Source organism: Strix uralensis, chromosome 4, assembly GCF_047716275.1.
Source record: "Strix uralensis isolate ZFMK-TIS-50842 chromosome 4, bStrUra1, whole genome shotgun sequence".
NCBI lineage: Eukaryota > Metazoa > Chordata > Aves > Strigiformes > Strigidae > Strix > Strix uralensis.
The window spans coordinates 104,767,492-104,781,114 of NC_133975.1; the positions used below are offsets into that span (position 1 = coordinate 104,767,492).

The 13,623-nt window shown below is 36.5% G+C and overlaps 1 protein-coding gene across 2 annotated transcripts in view; it reads left to right on the forward strand.

Moving 5' to 3' along the window:
- Positions 1-13,623, forward strand: part of LOC141943288 (signal recognition particle subunit SRP54) — a 35,434-nt gene that overhangs the window by 2,434 nt on the left and 19,377 nt on the right. The window contains exons 2-16 of one of the 2 annotated variants that reach the window (XM_074868288.1): positions 368-476; positions 1,945-2,036; positions 2,616-2,700; positions 3,646-3,750; positions 4,983-5,049; positions 5,136-5,193; positions 5,892-6,042; positions 6,944-7,092; positions 8,465-8,565; positions 8,678-8,764; positions 9,187-9,260; positions 9,506-9,614; positions 10,367-10,537; positions 10,971-11,066; positions 11,713-12,180. In XM_074868288.1, coding sequence (XP_074724389.1) covers positions 399-476; positions 1,945-2,036; positions 2,616-2,700; positions 3,646-3,750; positions 4,983-5,049; positions 5,136-5,193; positions 5,892-6,042; positions 6,944-7,092; positions 8,465-8,565; positions 8,678-8,764; positions 9,187-9,260; positions 9,506-9,614; positions 10,367-10,537; positions 10,971-11,066; positions 11,713-11,804 — 1,515 coding nt within the window. In that variant the 5' untranslated portion in view covers positions 368-398 and the 3' untranslated portion in view covers positions 11,805-12,180. Of the gene's footprint in view, positions 1-367; positions 477-1,944; positions 2,037-2,615; positions 2,701-3,645; positions 3,751-4,982; positions 5,050-5,135; positions 5,194-5,891; positions 6,043-6,943; positions 7,093-8,464; positions 8,566-8,677; positions 8,765-9,186; positions 9,261-9,505; positions 9,615-10,366; positions 10,538-10,970; positions 11,067-11,712; positions 12,181-13,623 lie in introns of those variants that run through there. The other variant, XM_074868291.1, reaches the window with a different exon arrangement.

Consider the following 13,623-nt stretch of genomic DNA (forward strand, 5'->3'; position numbering starts at 1 on the left):
GCAGACCTTCTAGGCTATTCTGCTTGGTTTTATTCTGTCATGTAGCATATTGCTGATAAGATTAAAACCAGCATTCTTTCTGGAAGTCTGTCTGGACTGTTTTTTCATGGTCAATTCAATGCACAAATATTCCAGAGAGTGAAATGCTTCCTAATTGCAATGTGATATCTCTGTTTTTAAGTAGGCCATCAGGATAACCTAAAATTAACTTCAGGCCAATATTTCCTAAAAATAACTCTAAAGAAGTAAAACTTGTGCACTTTCTGGAATGCAAAGCGGGTTTCTTAACCCAAAAGATACTGGAATAATTAATTTGCAAAGACACAGCTTCAGCTAGTTCTAAATTTAATTTTTAATTGTTTTTCAGATTCTTCTGAGTTGTACTTGAAGCCGCCAAAATGGTTCTAGCAGATCTTGGAAGAAAAATAACTTCAGCATTACGCTCACTGAGCAATGCTACGATTATCAATGAAGAGGTATGTGGTATGCGTTTGTGGTCCTGAGAAAAAGTTTTCAAAGGCTGATGAGAAGCTTGAAGTAGGTTGATGTTATCTTGAGGCTCTTTTCTTACTTCAAGTAAAATTTCTAGCTAGAGGTTTTAACCCCCTGATAGTACTGCCAAAACTTAGAACCAGATTTAGACATGTGCAATCACCTCAGGCATAGTGGGTCCCATGGTCAAAGCGTCCTTGAGCCTGGTGACTGTGCTTAGGGAGATCAGTATTCTGAGGTGGTGATGCTGGAGGAGGCAATATGTGCCTAAGTTCAGGTGGAAGGTAAGCTGTGAGACTGTGTAGAGTGCTCTGATTTATGTGTGTGCATGCACAGATAGACTATGGAGATGTGTACTAGGCTGTTAGAAGCTGAAGTGTGGAAGAACAAAGAGCTTTCAGTGTAAACTTCACTTCAGTGTAAACTTCACGTCTGAAATGTGAGGATAATGTTATGTTCACTGCCTTTATATTCAAGCCAGTACAGTGTGTGGTTCTGGAAGCTGTTTGACTTGGTGTAGTCTGTGTTTTTTTTAATTAAGAGTTTGAAATGATAAATAAGTGTTTTCTGTTAGTTTTCCATCTTGCTTTTCAGTTCATGTAGCTGATGTGATGGTTTAGAAGTGCCTATGAGTAAACAAATTTCTAGAAACTCTTTTCAGGTAGGCAGACAGGTGGCTTAAAGTAACTAAAAAGTAGGCTTATTGAGGGTTGTAGGGTTGGAATTTGTGCACAGAGGAAAGGTTTTAACAAATCTTCAGCTGGGAGACAACAAATCCTTAACTGAATCAAATATAGCCCAATTAATTTTTTTCAGCAGTGGAAATCTTTTTCCTGCAAGAGCTCAAGCTGTGCAAATAAGGCCATTTATGCAGGTGTTACTTTAAAAAAAAAATCTTTGTTTAAGACTTTCCACTTTGAAAAGTCTTAAACTACTAAAGTGGGTTCCTAACTGAGGCACTGGTTTGCCTAAAAAGGCATACCCCAGAGCAGCAGTCCAGTTTCTGAGAATGCAGATAGCAGCGTGTCCATCTTGCATTTAAGGAATACTTTTATTTGCAGAGATTGTGTTATGTTAAGAGATTTCTTTTGTGTGTTTCTGTTACAACTGTCTCTAAGGGGTACCCATAGGGAAGTTTAGGAAGTCTTGCTACTATAGGAGCTGCTGTTATCCTTAATGCAATAGGAAGTGTTCTGTGTTACTTTGTTAAAGTGTCCATATTCCAAATTGAGGACCCTTCTTTTCCAGTATTACTCTTCCCAATTTAAATTGCATTTACGTAGGAACAAATGTATAGACTTTTTTGTGGCAGTCAAAGTAATGGTAGGACTGCATGCGTTTAATTCGTAAAAGCCTTGTTTATGTATAGGTTTTTGCATTCTTGTTTTGAATTAATACTGGCCTAGTCAATACTGTGTATTGTAAAACCACTTTTTCTTTTATACTCCAAAGGTTTTAAATGCTATGTTAAAAGAAGTATGTACAGCATTACTGGAAGCTGATGTTAATATTAAACTTGTGAAGCAACTCAGAGAAAATGTCAAGTAAGTGACATAATCAAAATGCATTTGACTTCTGATGTTTGTAAAAGTTGTAATTTGAGGTTACAGAAGAACAACTAACTTTATATGGTTTTCTTAGTCCCTCCCAGTTTACCTTTACCAGGAAAATACAGTTTGAACTAAATGTCTAGCCAGTTCCATCAAAAGAGTCTTTTAGGTTTAGCCAGTTATTGCTGTTACGGTTTTGTTTCGAAAAAACTGTTGCTGCCATCAGTTGAGTGGTATAATAAACAAGTTCTTTGTTATTCCTAGACACCTCATCTTCACATGTTCTGTACTGGATATAAATAGATCTGTGTATATGACCAGTACTGTTACCTTGGCTATTTTCAGATGTGTAATTCAAGTAGATGCAAGTCTGAAAGATGCAAGCATTTTAGAAACCTGTTATTGTCCTGCATACAGAAGTAATATCTCCAATGCATGTCTCTTGTTAAATACATCCTATCTGAAAGCTCGAGGCAAATCAGAGTGCTGTTCCAGCTGCAAAGACTTAATTTATTACTAGGTTAAAGTGATGCTTTACATTACGCTGCAGTTTCATGGTTTTCCTAAATTCAGGTCTGCAATTGATCTTGAAGAAATGGCATCTGGCCTTAACAAAAGAAAAATGATTCAGCATGCTGTCTTTAAGGAACTTGTTAAGGTAGGACTTAAAAATTCTGTATTATGTCACTTTTCTTGTACAGCCTGGTCTGTGGAAGCAGTACAGTAGCAAGCCAAGCGTTAAGGTTATTGTGTGATACCTGCAGTTATGTTTTCTGCTGTAAACCTTCTTACTATTGCAAACAGTAGTATTCTTCTGATTGAAACTACTTCCTGGGCATCTCTCAGACTAACTTCAATTTAAGCTTCAAGTTCAGCTGTTCTTACTCTTCAATTGAAATTTAAAGACAAAACAAGGATGAAGTACTGTTAGCTTCTGGACTGTCTTTGGTTGTCCCAGAAACATGCTTTTGCTACTCTAATGAAGATTTGTTCAAACTATTTACAAGGCTTTGAAAAAGTGTTAACTAACAACCCAGCAATTTGTAGCAACATTTCTCTTTAATCTGCCTGCTTGGTCAAATCAGCACCTGGGTATCAGTATTCTATCCTCTTTCCAGTTAACAGTATAGTCTTTTGTTTTATGTAGTCTGTGCCCACCCATATGATGGCTTTCTGGATTGTATGCACCTTCTACTCTTTCCGGAAGTGAGGCAGCAACCCTGAAAAGTCTTCTGTAGTGTAGGATTCTCACCAGAAGAGGTCCATCTTGAGCAGTGATGGTGGGGTGGAGGTCATGTTTCTGTGTTGGTTGTTGTGCCATATTTATAGGCCACCCTGACTTTGGTGCTTGGTGTTAGAAAGATATTAATGCTGTTACTCTTATAGAATTATCATGCAGAACACTACATACTATAGATATCTTGTACAGGCTGTTGGTATTCACTGTAAATCAGCAAGCATCTAAGCTAAATTAAGACTAGAATTTGGAAAAACTGGTTTGCTCCATTGAGTATAAAACCAGGCACCTAGCATGACTGTGACACTGACTGTTCTGTGCTTCTGAAATTCAATTCTACAACGTGTGTTATACTTTGTTCTTTAGCTTGTGGATCCTGGAGTCAAAGCATGGACACCTACCAAAGGAAAACAGAATATTATAATGTTTGTTGGTTTGCAAGGAAGTGGTAAGACAACGACCTGTTCAAAGGTAACTTGCACTGAATCTGTTTGCACGTTTGGGTTTTTTTCTTTGGGAAGGTGGTGGTCATTGGATTCCTTTGGTAGGATTTGCTTGTGATCTGTGCTGTTTCTATTAGTAGAAAAGTGCTAACTGATTACAATGTAGGGGTATTTTTGCAGAGAGGTTTCTGAGATGACATGAACGTCCAAAGTAATATTTTTGGGGGGCAATTTATGGCTTGTAGGACTGACTTCAAGACTTCTTTAAACTAAACTCTTGATGAAACAATACTGTATATTGAAATATAGGAAGATTCTTTCTATTTGTCACCTTCTGGGTTTAAGAATAGTACTATGAATCGAACCTATCTCATTCCATTACCTATTTAGGGGAACCAGTGGCAGTTGGCCTCTGTTACATATCTCAGTTAAGTATGAGTGGGTGGTGTGAAACTCTTCCAGCCCCAAATTCATCAAGAAAATTTGGATTTGTATTTTTAAGGCTAAAAAAAGAATGCTCTGAATCAGTGCTTAACCTATTTATGGTGGTTGTTGGGAGGAAAAATTATCCTGTGGAAAGAGACTGATGCATCTTTGTAGCTTTCTTCAGTCATCTGCTCCTGAGATTTCCACATAGGCTATACTGAATATATCACTTATCTGGTTTCATAAGACTTTCCTAGGGCTTCCGTAGGCGAACTATATTTTGGAAGTTTGTCTTTGGTCAGTGAGTTTACATTGTACCAGTGAAGCTGAGTGTTACAAGAAAGTAAGGATTCCATCCATCTCTTTAAAATGTGTCCTTGCAATGGAAATACCTTTGTTCCTCTGGAAATACAGAAACAGAGCTGTACAAGTTGTAGCCATTACAGTACTTCCGTATTAAGTACTTACTGCTTTGGGTAGTTTCTAAAAGCTAGTCTAATTTGCAGTGTTAACAGTAAGCGGATTCCAGGAGTTAGTAAAATGTGAACTGGGATTATTTGTAGTCATTCCTAGCTCAGGAGACTGAAATTGGAAGCAGAGTCAAGCAGCTGTTTTCATCTTGCCATTAATAATTATTTGTATAACATTTTTCTAAATGACAGGGATGCTAACATTTGATACTTGCACAGTGTTACTAAGTGGTCTCAGTTATAGGAAGGCTGGATTGACTCTGTGTCCTCTGTATGTACTTCAGTGACTTACAAGCTGTTATACAGTGTCGTGCTTGCTAGTGGGTTTTTGTTGTAACTACTTGTTTTGGATTTTTTTTCACAGTTAGCATACTTCTATCAGAGGAAGGGTTGGAAGACATGTTTAATATGTGCAGACACGTACAGAGCAGGTAATACAGTCTTTAATGGCATGGTTCTTTAATACTTACAGATTTATTTTTTTTTAAATAGTCCCTTGACTATACCTGTCTTACAGGTGCTTTTGACCAGTTAAAGCAGAATGCCACAAAAGCAAGAATTCCCTTTTATGGGAGGTAAGCATCTTTCAGAATCAGTTTGGAGAAGATTCAACACCAATGATGTATTGTTCCTTATTTAACACCTCACACTAAGCCTCATTCAGTGTTGCCTAATTACTTAGATTTAATTATATTTGCTCTGATCAAATAAAAAATCTGCCTAGTTCAGTATACTGTCTGCCAGTAGTATCAGGTAAGGATAGTGTAAGACGAGATCAGGCATCCAGGGAGAATTCCCTAGAATGTTCTCTCAGTGTATAGCTATTTATAGGCCTTTACCAGACACATTCAGATTTTCAGGAAGTATCTTTACAGACCAAAGGACATGATTTCTGGACCCTTAATTTTTATTGTCAAGTAGGGGCAGCAGTGGACCTAAAATAGCTTTTATAAAGCAGTAAATAACTTCCCCTAAGCTTCACTGGAGATGTCTAGATGCTCAGTTAAATCTTATTTCAGAGATGGGCTAGTAGAACTTAGTGCAGTCTTCAGCAGGTGAGACAGTCCTTTGTGTTTCAGTTCACTGAATAGTAAGGTTAAATGGTTTAGGAAGGCATATTTTTAATCAATTTTTGCTTGACATAAGAGGAAGTCCTTCTTGAAATCCAGATAGATTTACTATTAACAAGTTTGCAGTCAAGTGATGAAAATTTGAATTAGTTTCTTTGGGACCTAAGAATTGTACATATATATATGTTTCTCTTTGTGATCAGTTATACGGAAATGGATCCAGTAATTATTGCCTCAGAAGGTGTTGAGAAATTTAAGAATGAAAACTTTGAAATAATCATTGTTGATACAAGTGGACGTCACAAACAGGAAGACTCCTTGTTTGAAGAGATGTTACAAGTTGCTAATGCCATAGTGAGTAGTTTCAAGAAATACAGTAACTTGTTATAGTAGTTTGTCTACAATTCATTTATGTTTATTTCTTAATGTTCTCTGTGGATTTCATGCCTATGGAATGTGTCAACTCTTTAACTCCTAGAATATATTAGAAATTACAAATGGATATGAATAAAAAAGGGCTGGATGATTAGTGCTTGATAGTTCTGTGTTAGTTCTCATTCTTGTATCTGTAATTCAGGGATGCTCACATCTAACTAGGCTACTGCTCCTGCTTTAACTTTTTCTTTTCAGGACCTCTGCATTGAGAAACTAGATAAGAGAACCAGTCTGATCTGGTTTCCTGTAGCTGTGTGTACTACATTTTCTGTGATTGTCATAATTGCCTTGAAACAGAGAAGACCGGATAACTTTCAACAGTTTTGATATGTAAATGAAGCTGGTGGTTTTTGTATGGGTTTAAAAAGTCTAGCTATTTGTTTGATTCTGTGGTCTTGCATGACAGTATGACACTTCCCACACAACTGCTAATGGCTAACTTATTTTCAGAGGAATGGATGGCTTAAAGCTCTTAATGTAAAACCAAATGCAAGATGTTGCTAGCCATTAACTGATTGTAGGTACTAATTAGCTTATTGGCTTAGATACTGGCTAAAATCACTCAAAACATAAGTAATAACTGTAAACCTATTAAATTTTAATATTTTGTGTTGTAGATAAGTCTTTCACATAGTAATACAGCATCAGAGTTTTCAAATGGTCCTTAGACAAAACTGTTCATAAAACAGTTGTTCTTTTGTTTTAAACTGCACAGCCCTTACATACTGTTACTGCAGTAAGTTCTGCTACTGAACACAATGTACAAACACTGTTTAAGAAAGCAGGAAATTATTATTTTGTGTATCTCTCATTTCTCTAGCAACCAGATAACATTGTTTATGTGATGGATGCTTCCATTGGCCAAGCTTGTGAAGCTCAAGCTAAAGCTTTCAAAGATAAAGTAGATGTAGCTTCTGTTATTGTTACTAAGCTTGATGGACATGCAAAAGGAGGTGGAGCTCTTAGTGCGTAAGTATTGTGACATAAGTGTCCAACATCTGGCCGTGCATGGACGACCATGAAATGCGTTAGTGTCTCGCAGAAACCTGTCCTGCTAAAGTATCACTGTCACACTGTACAGAATCTGAGATTTAACAGTTATGTTCTTGCCCTACTTCTGGTGGATGGGATCACCTGTTGATATTTAACATCAGTCAGAATCAGATACTATGATGTACTTCTTATATAGTAGTGTGTATTGTCACATGTCAGACTTCTGTCTTCTGAGAACAGCATCAAGCAATTATATTTATTGCGTCTTGCATATCAGGAGTTTTTATCAAAAATATAAATTTGTACTTAATAGATATGGCTGACCTGAAATGTTTTGCTTCTTGTTTAACACCCAAGATTTTTTCCAAAAGGGGAAAAACTCTAGCTAGTCGTATCTGAGGGCCTTAAAACTGTGATGCAAATCAAACTTCTGGATTGCCAGTGTCCAACAACTTGGTAAAAAAATCAGTCTGCAGTCATACTTTTTCGAATTCCATTCTTGTTGGACTTCCCATGTGCTGTATCTTGACAGACTCTGTTCTCTAGAAAATGTTACATTTTATCTTCAGCCTTATATGATGGCATGTCAGACTAATCTCCAGCTGCATTTCAATGATAGAGCTTGTCTGGAGCTGAGATGATTTGTCAAAACAGTCAGTTAACTGACACCAACATACTAAATCACTGACTTTGATCTGAAGTGTTAGAGTTCTTAAACTGCCATATGTATTTTGCTGTTATTTATAGCATAGTGGTAGAAAACTAAAGAGAAAAATGAACATACTGAAAGCTTGTTGCAGTTGTCATGCGCTTGTATGCGTTAAGTCTGCTGTGTTCTATACTTTTTGCAGACTGGTAGCTGAGTTCATCTAAAAACTAGTGCGAGTGATTGATTGATGAAAGGGTTCTGATTTTTCTTATGTCTAAGCATTTTTTTCTTCTGTGTTGAAAATGAGATTACTATCTTGTGGGAGGTACCTTGAAGAAAAAGTAATCAATGCCTGTCTCATCTGGCCTTCCAATATTAGGATAAAATGGAGATAATTTATTTTTCTTCCTTTCCTCTCAAGTTTCTTAAACTCAGCAATGAAAATAAGCAACTTCTATTTCTGCTGATTTTTTTCAAAGCAGAGTTTGTATTTTACAAAGTACTAATTTGAGCAACATCTTGTCATCTACTCCCAGCTACCCATCCTAAATGCTGGATGTTTTTGCATTAATAGTTTGAGGAGTAAGAAAGATATTTCAGAGAGGATGCATTGTGTTGATGATGCCTAGCTGATTGTTAGGTGGTACAAAAGATGGGTGGTTTTTGAGAGGCCGTTTCATAAAATATATTTTACTGCAGAGTTGCTGCCACAAAGAGTCCTATTATTTTTATTGGAACTGGCGAACACATAGATGACTTCGAACCCTTTAAAACACAGCCTTTCATCAGCAAACTTCTTGGTATGTACTGCATACAACTGTACTTAAAAGACACTTTGAATTGGATAATAGAAAGTCAAAGTGTAATTTTTTTTATACTAACTTAAGAGCTTTTTTTCCTCCCCCCCCCCAGGTATGGGTGATATTGAAGGATTGATAGATAAAGTAAATGAGTTAAAGTTGGATGATAATGAAGCACTCATAGAAAAGCTCAAACATGGTAAGTTATTCCCAAAGCCTGAATGCAGGTGTATTACCGTGACCTAATCATGGCAGGTTCTCTCAGGGATGTAGACCACTGAATTAGTTATATGTAGAGACAGGTAACTTGTTTCATGTGCATAGTGAAAATGGTTATTCTTTCTCTAATAAATGTGGCAGGCAAGTAAATTGAGTTATGTTTTTTGAGTGATAAGTCTGTCAGACTATAACTGTCTAGCTGCAGAATAACTAGCTTAACTCTTAAGTGTGTGACATCTAAAATGGTTTAGCCATGTTAATAGTGGAGAAGAGGTTCATCTACTTATGCATGCAGTATAGTATTTAACTTGTAAATATAAAGAATAATAATTGAGAAAGGGACAGTAAGACCAAAATGCTAGTGAGACTTTTCTAATCTTCTTTTTTTTTGTTGTACTTCAGGTCAATTTACGTTAAGAGATATGTATGAACAATTCCAAAACATCATGAAAATGGGACCATTCAGTCAGATCTTGGTTAGTTATCCCCAAAATAATTTAATCAGATTTTCATTTATTGACAAACTTCTGCTGTAAACTTAGAACCCTTCATTGAAACTGGTGCTAGACTCTGTGCTTTATGTTCTTCAAAAAGGCGAAATGATTTGCTTACTGTGATACATAACTACTGAAATAAATGTGCTGTCTATGTTTCTGGCTGCTTAATTAAAGTTAGCTTTGCCTATTCTGACACAGCTTTTGTTTTCCATTTTAAAAACAAGGGTATGATCCCTGGTTTTGGAACTGACTTCATGAGTAAAGGCAATGAACAGGAATCAATGGCAAGGTTAAAGAAACTGATGACTATAATGGACAGTATGAATGACCAAGGTAAAACAAACTTCACCCACTATTTCTTTTCTCCATTGTTGAACAAGCTTATTTACAGAGATCTCTTTGGAAACAACTTGGACATAAAGCAGCATGCGTTTACAGGAACAAAATGATGAGGAGTATTTATCACTCTGAGAAATGGCAGAGAATACATATGTGTTTCGAACTTTCTCAATAAGTCTAAATATTTAGAGATACCTTGACAATTGCCTGGTGCTCTGTCTTGTGTAGAATAGGTCGAATTTTTGAAGCATTCTGTTGGAAATTAATGGGGTTTTTTTATACTGTAACTATGCTTCTTAAGTTATTAACACTATAATTGCAAATTTAAAAGTTACATTCATCATTAATCTGTCACTGCTGTCTGTCTTTCTACCCACCCTCAAATTTACTTGGTGACATAGCCTGGTCTCTGGGATTCAAGGTGTGTTGTTTCTAATCCACATGCTTTTACCCTTGTGCTAAACCCATTAATACGACTTAAGACCAAGTATGCTGAGAGCATTATTCAGGCAAGTTTTTCTATCACTGTGATTGACGTATGAGCGTAACAGCTTTTTAGTACTATTCGCTAGAACATATAATATCAATTTTATGTAAAATTCTGCATTGTCACTTCTAAAACTAGTTTTTGTTCTCTGACTCAAAACTAAATTCTCAACAATAATGAGAACAAGTTTTCTACCAGCTGTAACAGATTTTAATGTCAGTAACTGAACGGATTTTTCTTTCCCACACTGTAATTGCAGAACTTGACAGTACAGATGGTGCCAAAGTTTTCAGTAAGCAGCCAGGAAGAATCCAAAGAGTAGCAAGAGGTTCAGGTGTTTCTACCAGAGACGTTCAGGAACTTTTGACCCAGTACACTAAGTTTGCACAGATGGTGAAAAAGATGGGAGGCATCAAAGGGCTTTTCAAAGGTAAAAAAAAGTAAAGTATTAACTCGGTGGGGAGGTCACTTGATGTGAGAACACAAGGAAATATAAAAATATCAACTAGGTGTTGCGAGAAGCGAGTTACAGTTCACTCATTTTCATTATGTTTAAAAGCTCTTATGTAACTACTAAGAGCTGCACTGTTTTTCATGACAGTAATGTGTAAATTAGCAGTAAGAACTACTGTATTTTTGGCTTTATCAGTGTAGAGTTCATTACTACTACAATACTCACACTTTAGTCTGTTATGTGGGGCACAGGGACTGTGATCCTCAAATACTTTTAAGTGGCTGATGTAACTTTTGATCATGGACTAATGGATTTGAATCTAGATTTAGGAGGTAAAATCTTGATTTATTTTTAGCCTCATATATTAATCCACTTTATCACGATTGCTTTTTTCTTTTTTTTTTTTCAGGCGGTGATATGTCAAAGAATGTAAACCCATCACAGCTGGCCAAACTGAACCAACAGATGGCAAAGATGATGGATCCAAGAGTTCTTCACCATATGGGTATGTGTTGGCTTTTTACAGCTTTGAGAGGAGTACCAATTATGTTGGAGCATTTGAAATATAGAAGTGAGGAAGGTGATGTGAGGATGTACATTATATCAGTATTAAGTATTTCTAGGTTTTCTAACAAGAATCAGAAAGTTTAGTCTGTTATGACTGCTTTGCACTTACCAGTGTTTAATCTAGTCTGTTTGGATTCAGCTCTCAAAATGAGCAATTGTAGTGGTGTCTGATGAAATAGTAAAGTCATGACTTGAAGCATGACTGTGGTAAAGCAAATCTATTCCTAAACTTCCCTTCCCTTCTGAGCTTTGCCTCAGATAATTAAGTTTGACAAGAGCAGCTTTAAGACAGGACTCCCATATTGGAACCTTACTAATTGATAATGGTCATTCCTTCAAGGATTTTTTCTTTTGTCTAAATCTTAATGCACAGGTCATCCTAAAACCTACTTTAAGCCTGATGTTTTGCAGACTTTTCTGTAATTACTCAGTTGCCCATTTTCAGTAGCCATTTAAACCTGGCTTGACAATCTTGGGCTTTTGCATTTGTATATTACTGAAATAATGTCTGTGCTGTAATGAGGCCTTAGAAGCAAGATAGTTGTGCTTCAGAGTTAACACATCCATTTTCTTATTTTCTACAGGTGGCATGGCAGGATTGCAGTCAATGATGAGACAATTTCAACAAGGTGCTGCTGGGAATATGAAAGGCATGATGGGATTCAATAATATGTAAAGAAGCCTTAATAAAAATGGACTTGGTTGACTCTTCTTTCATTGAAGTTGCAATGAATTTGCTTTCTTCCTTTTTACAGTGATGGGGGAGTGGTCTTTTGAAATCTTATTCAGGCTTCTCAGTTTCTACATCTAATTTCTGAAAACTATTTTTGCTTAAATTAGTTCCTCTCCACTAATACCTGATGGCACAAGAGTAATTCAATTTAATAAAACAAAATCATAATGTAAAATTTTAATATTTAGAGACACTTTTTAATTGTTTACATCAAATGGCAGCCATTATATTTGTAAACAACCCTGATCTTTGGTTATAGTAACATAAAATGTCACAAATATACTGTAAAATAAAATTTCAGTGGTTATAAACAAGGAAATGGCCTGTTTCTTCAGTTCTTTCATAACTGCCCTTTATCAGTATGCAATGAGATTTCCTTAGTTTGGTTTGTCTCTAATAACTGTAACTCATGTTTGGCATAGATACTGTAAGAATAATTCTGTATCTGAACTGTGCTGTTGCTGCTCAGGTGTTCTCCTTGGACCATTTTTAGAAGGTAGATGTGCTGTGCTCAGGTTTGTACAAAACTTTGTTCTCCAGAATTTTATCATTCTTTCCCTATACATAGAGAATAAAGTGACTAAAACCACACAGGTATGCAGATATCAAGCTGTCTCATATACTGAAGATAATCTTCATACCGGGTTGCCAATTAAGCAGTTCTGTTATGGAGATAATTTCTAACACATACTAGATGGAATTTTGCGCTGGTACTGAACTTAAAACAGACACAGATAGCTGTATCTGAGAGAGCATAATGCCCCAATTCAGCTACAGTCTGATCTTATATTTCCTATAGCATTTCTTCTTTTAATATGTCAGTTTACTGTGTTGGTCTCAAAGGTGGAATCTACAGGTATGCTTCAGAAACTAGGTAGACCAGATGAACCTTGAAATCCAATGTACATCTTGGTGAATATGGTAAGATTTTTCGCCCTTAAGGCAAGAGGGTGTATTATGAATTTATTTTAATATACTGCAGAATGCTTGGGTTGTAAATGGACACCCATTTCTGCTTAGATAAGATAAAAATTAAATGCAGTCATTAAAACAAGGGTGTCCCTCTGTCAGCCAGTTCTTGAGAAGGTGGCAGCTAACACAGCAGGCAGTTATTAGCACAATAGCATAATTACGTATATAAGCTATTCAAACATAAGGTATGCTGTAACTTAGTTTACAGTGTGGAAGTACCTTTTGCGTGACCAGTGGTACATGTATTCAATGTATGGAGGCTGCTGAAAAATCCTCAGGTATGCCATTCACCTACAGCGCCGCATTTTATGCATGTAAAAGGATCAGTTAAGTTGGGTCTTACTGTTTTAAATGTAACAAAAGAATGAGTCCTTGCATATCACCAGTCTGGGAGGGAGCTGTCCTCGGCTATTTAAGTGGTGTGTGTTTACTAAACTCTTTTTTAATAGTATTTTCAGTTCTTGAGCAGTACAAACCAATGCAATATACAAAATCATGCAGCAAAGAGGAGCAAATAAATCCTGGTTTGGAATGCAGTTGGTAGGGGAGAATAGATAAGTTGAATGTTTTTGATGGAAATCAAACATGAATAGACATACTGAGGATGAACAGTGGAGCACTGTGCTTCTGGACAAGCTCAGTCAGACTGTCAAGTTACCAACAATTAACTCTTTTCAATTCATTGCATACATCTAGCTTTAGTCTTTAGTCCACCATTTCCAAACTGCTACCAGACAGGAAGAGAGCTGACACTAGCTGTGTGTTGGCAGAGGCAAGGGCAAGTTCAGAA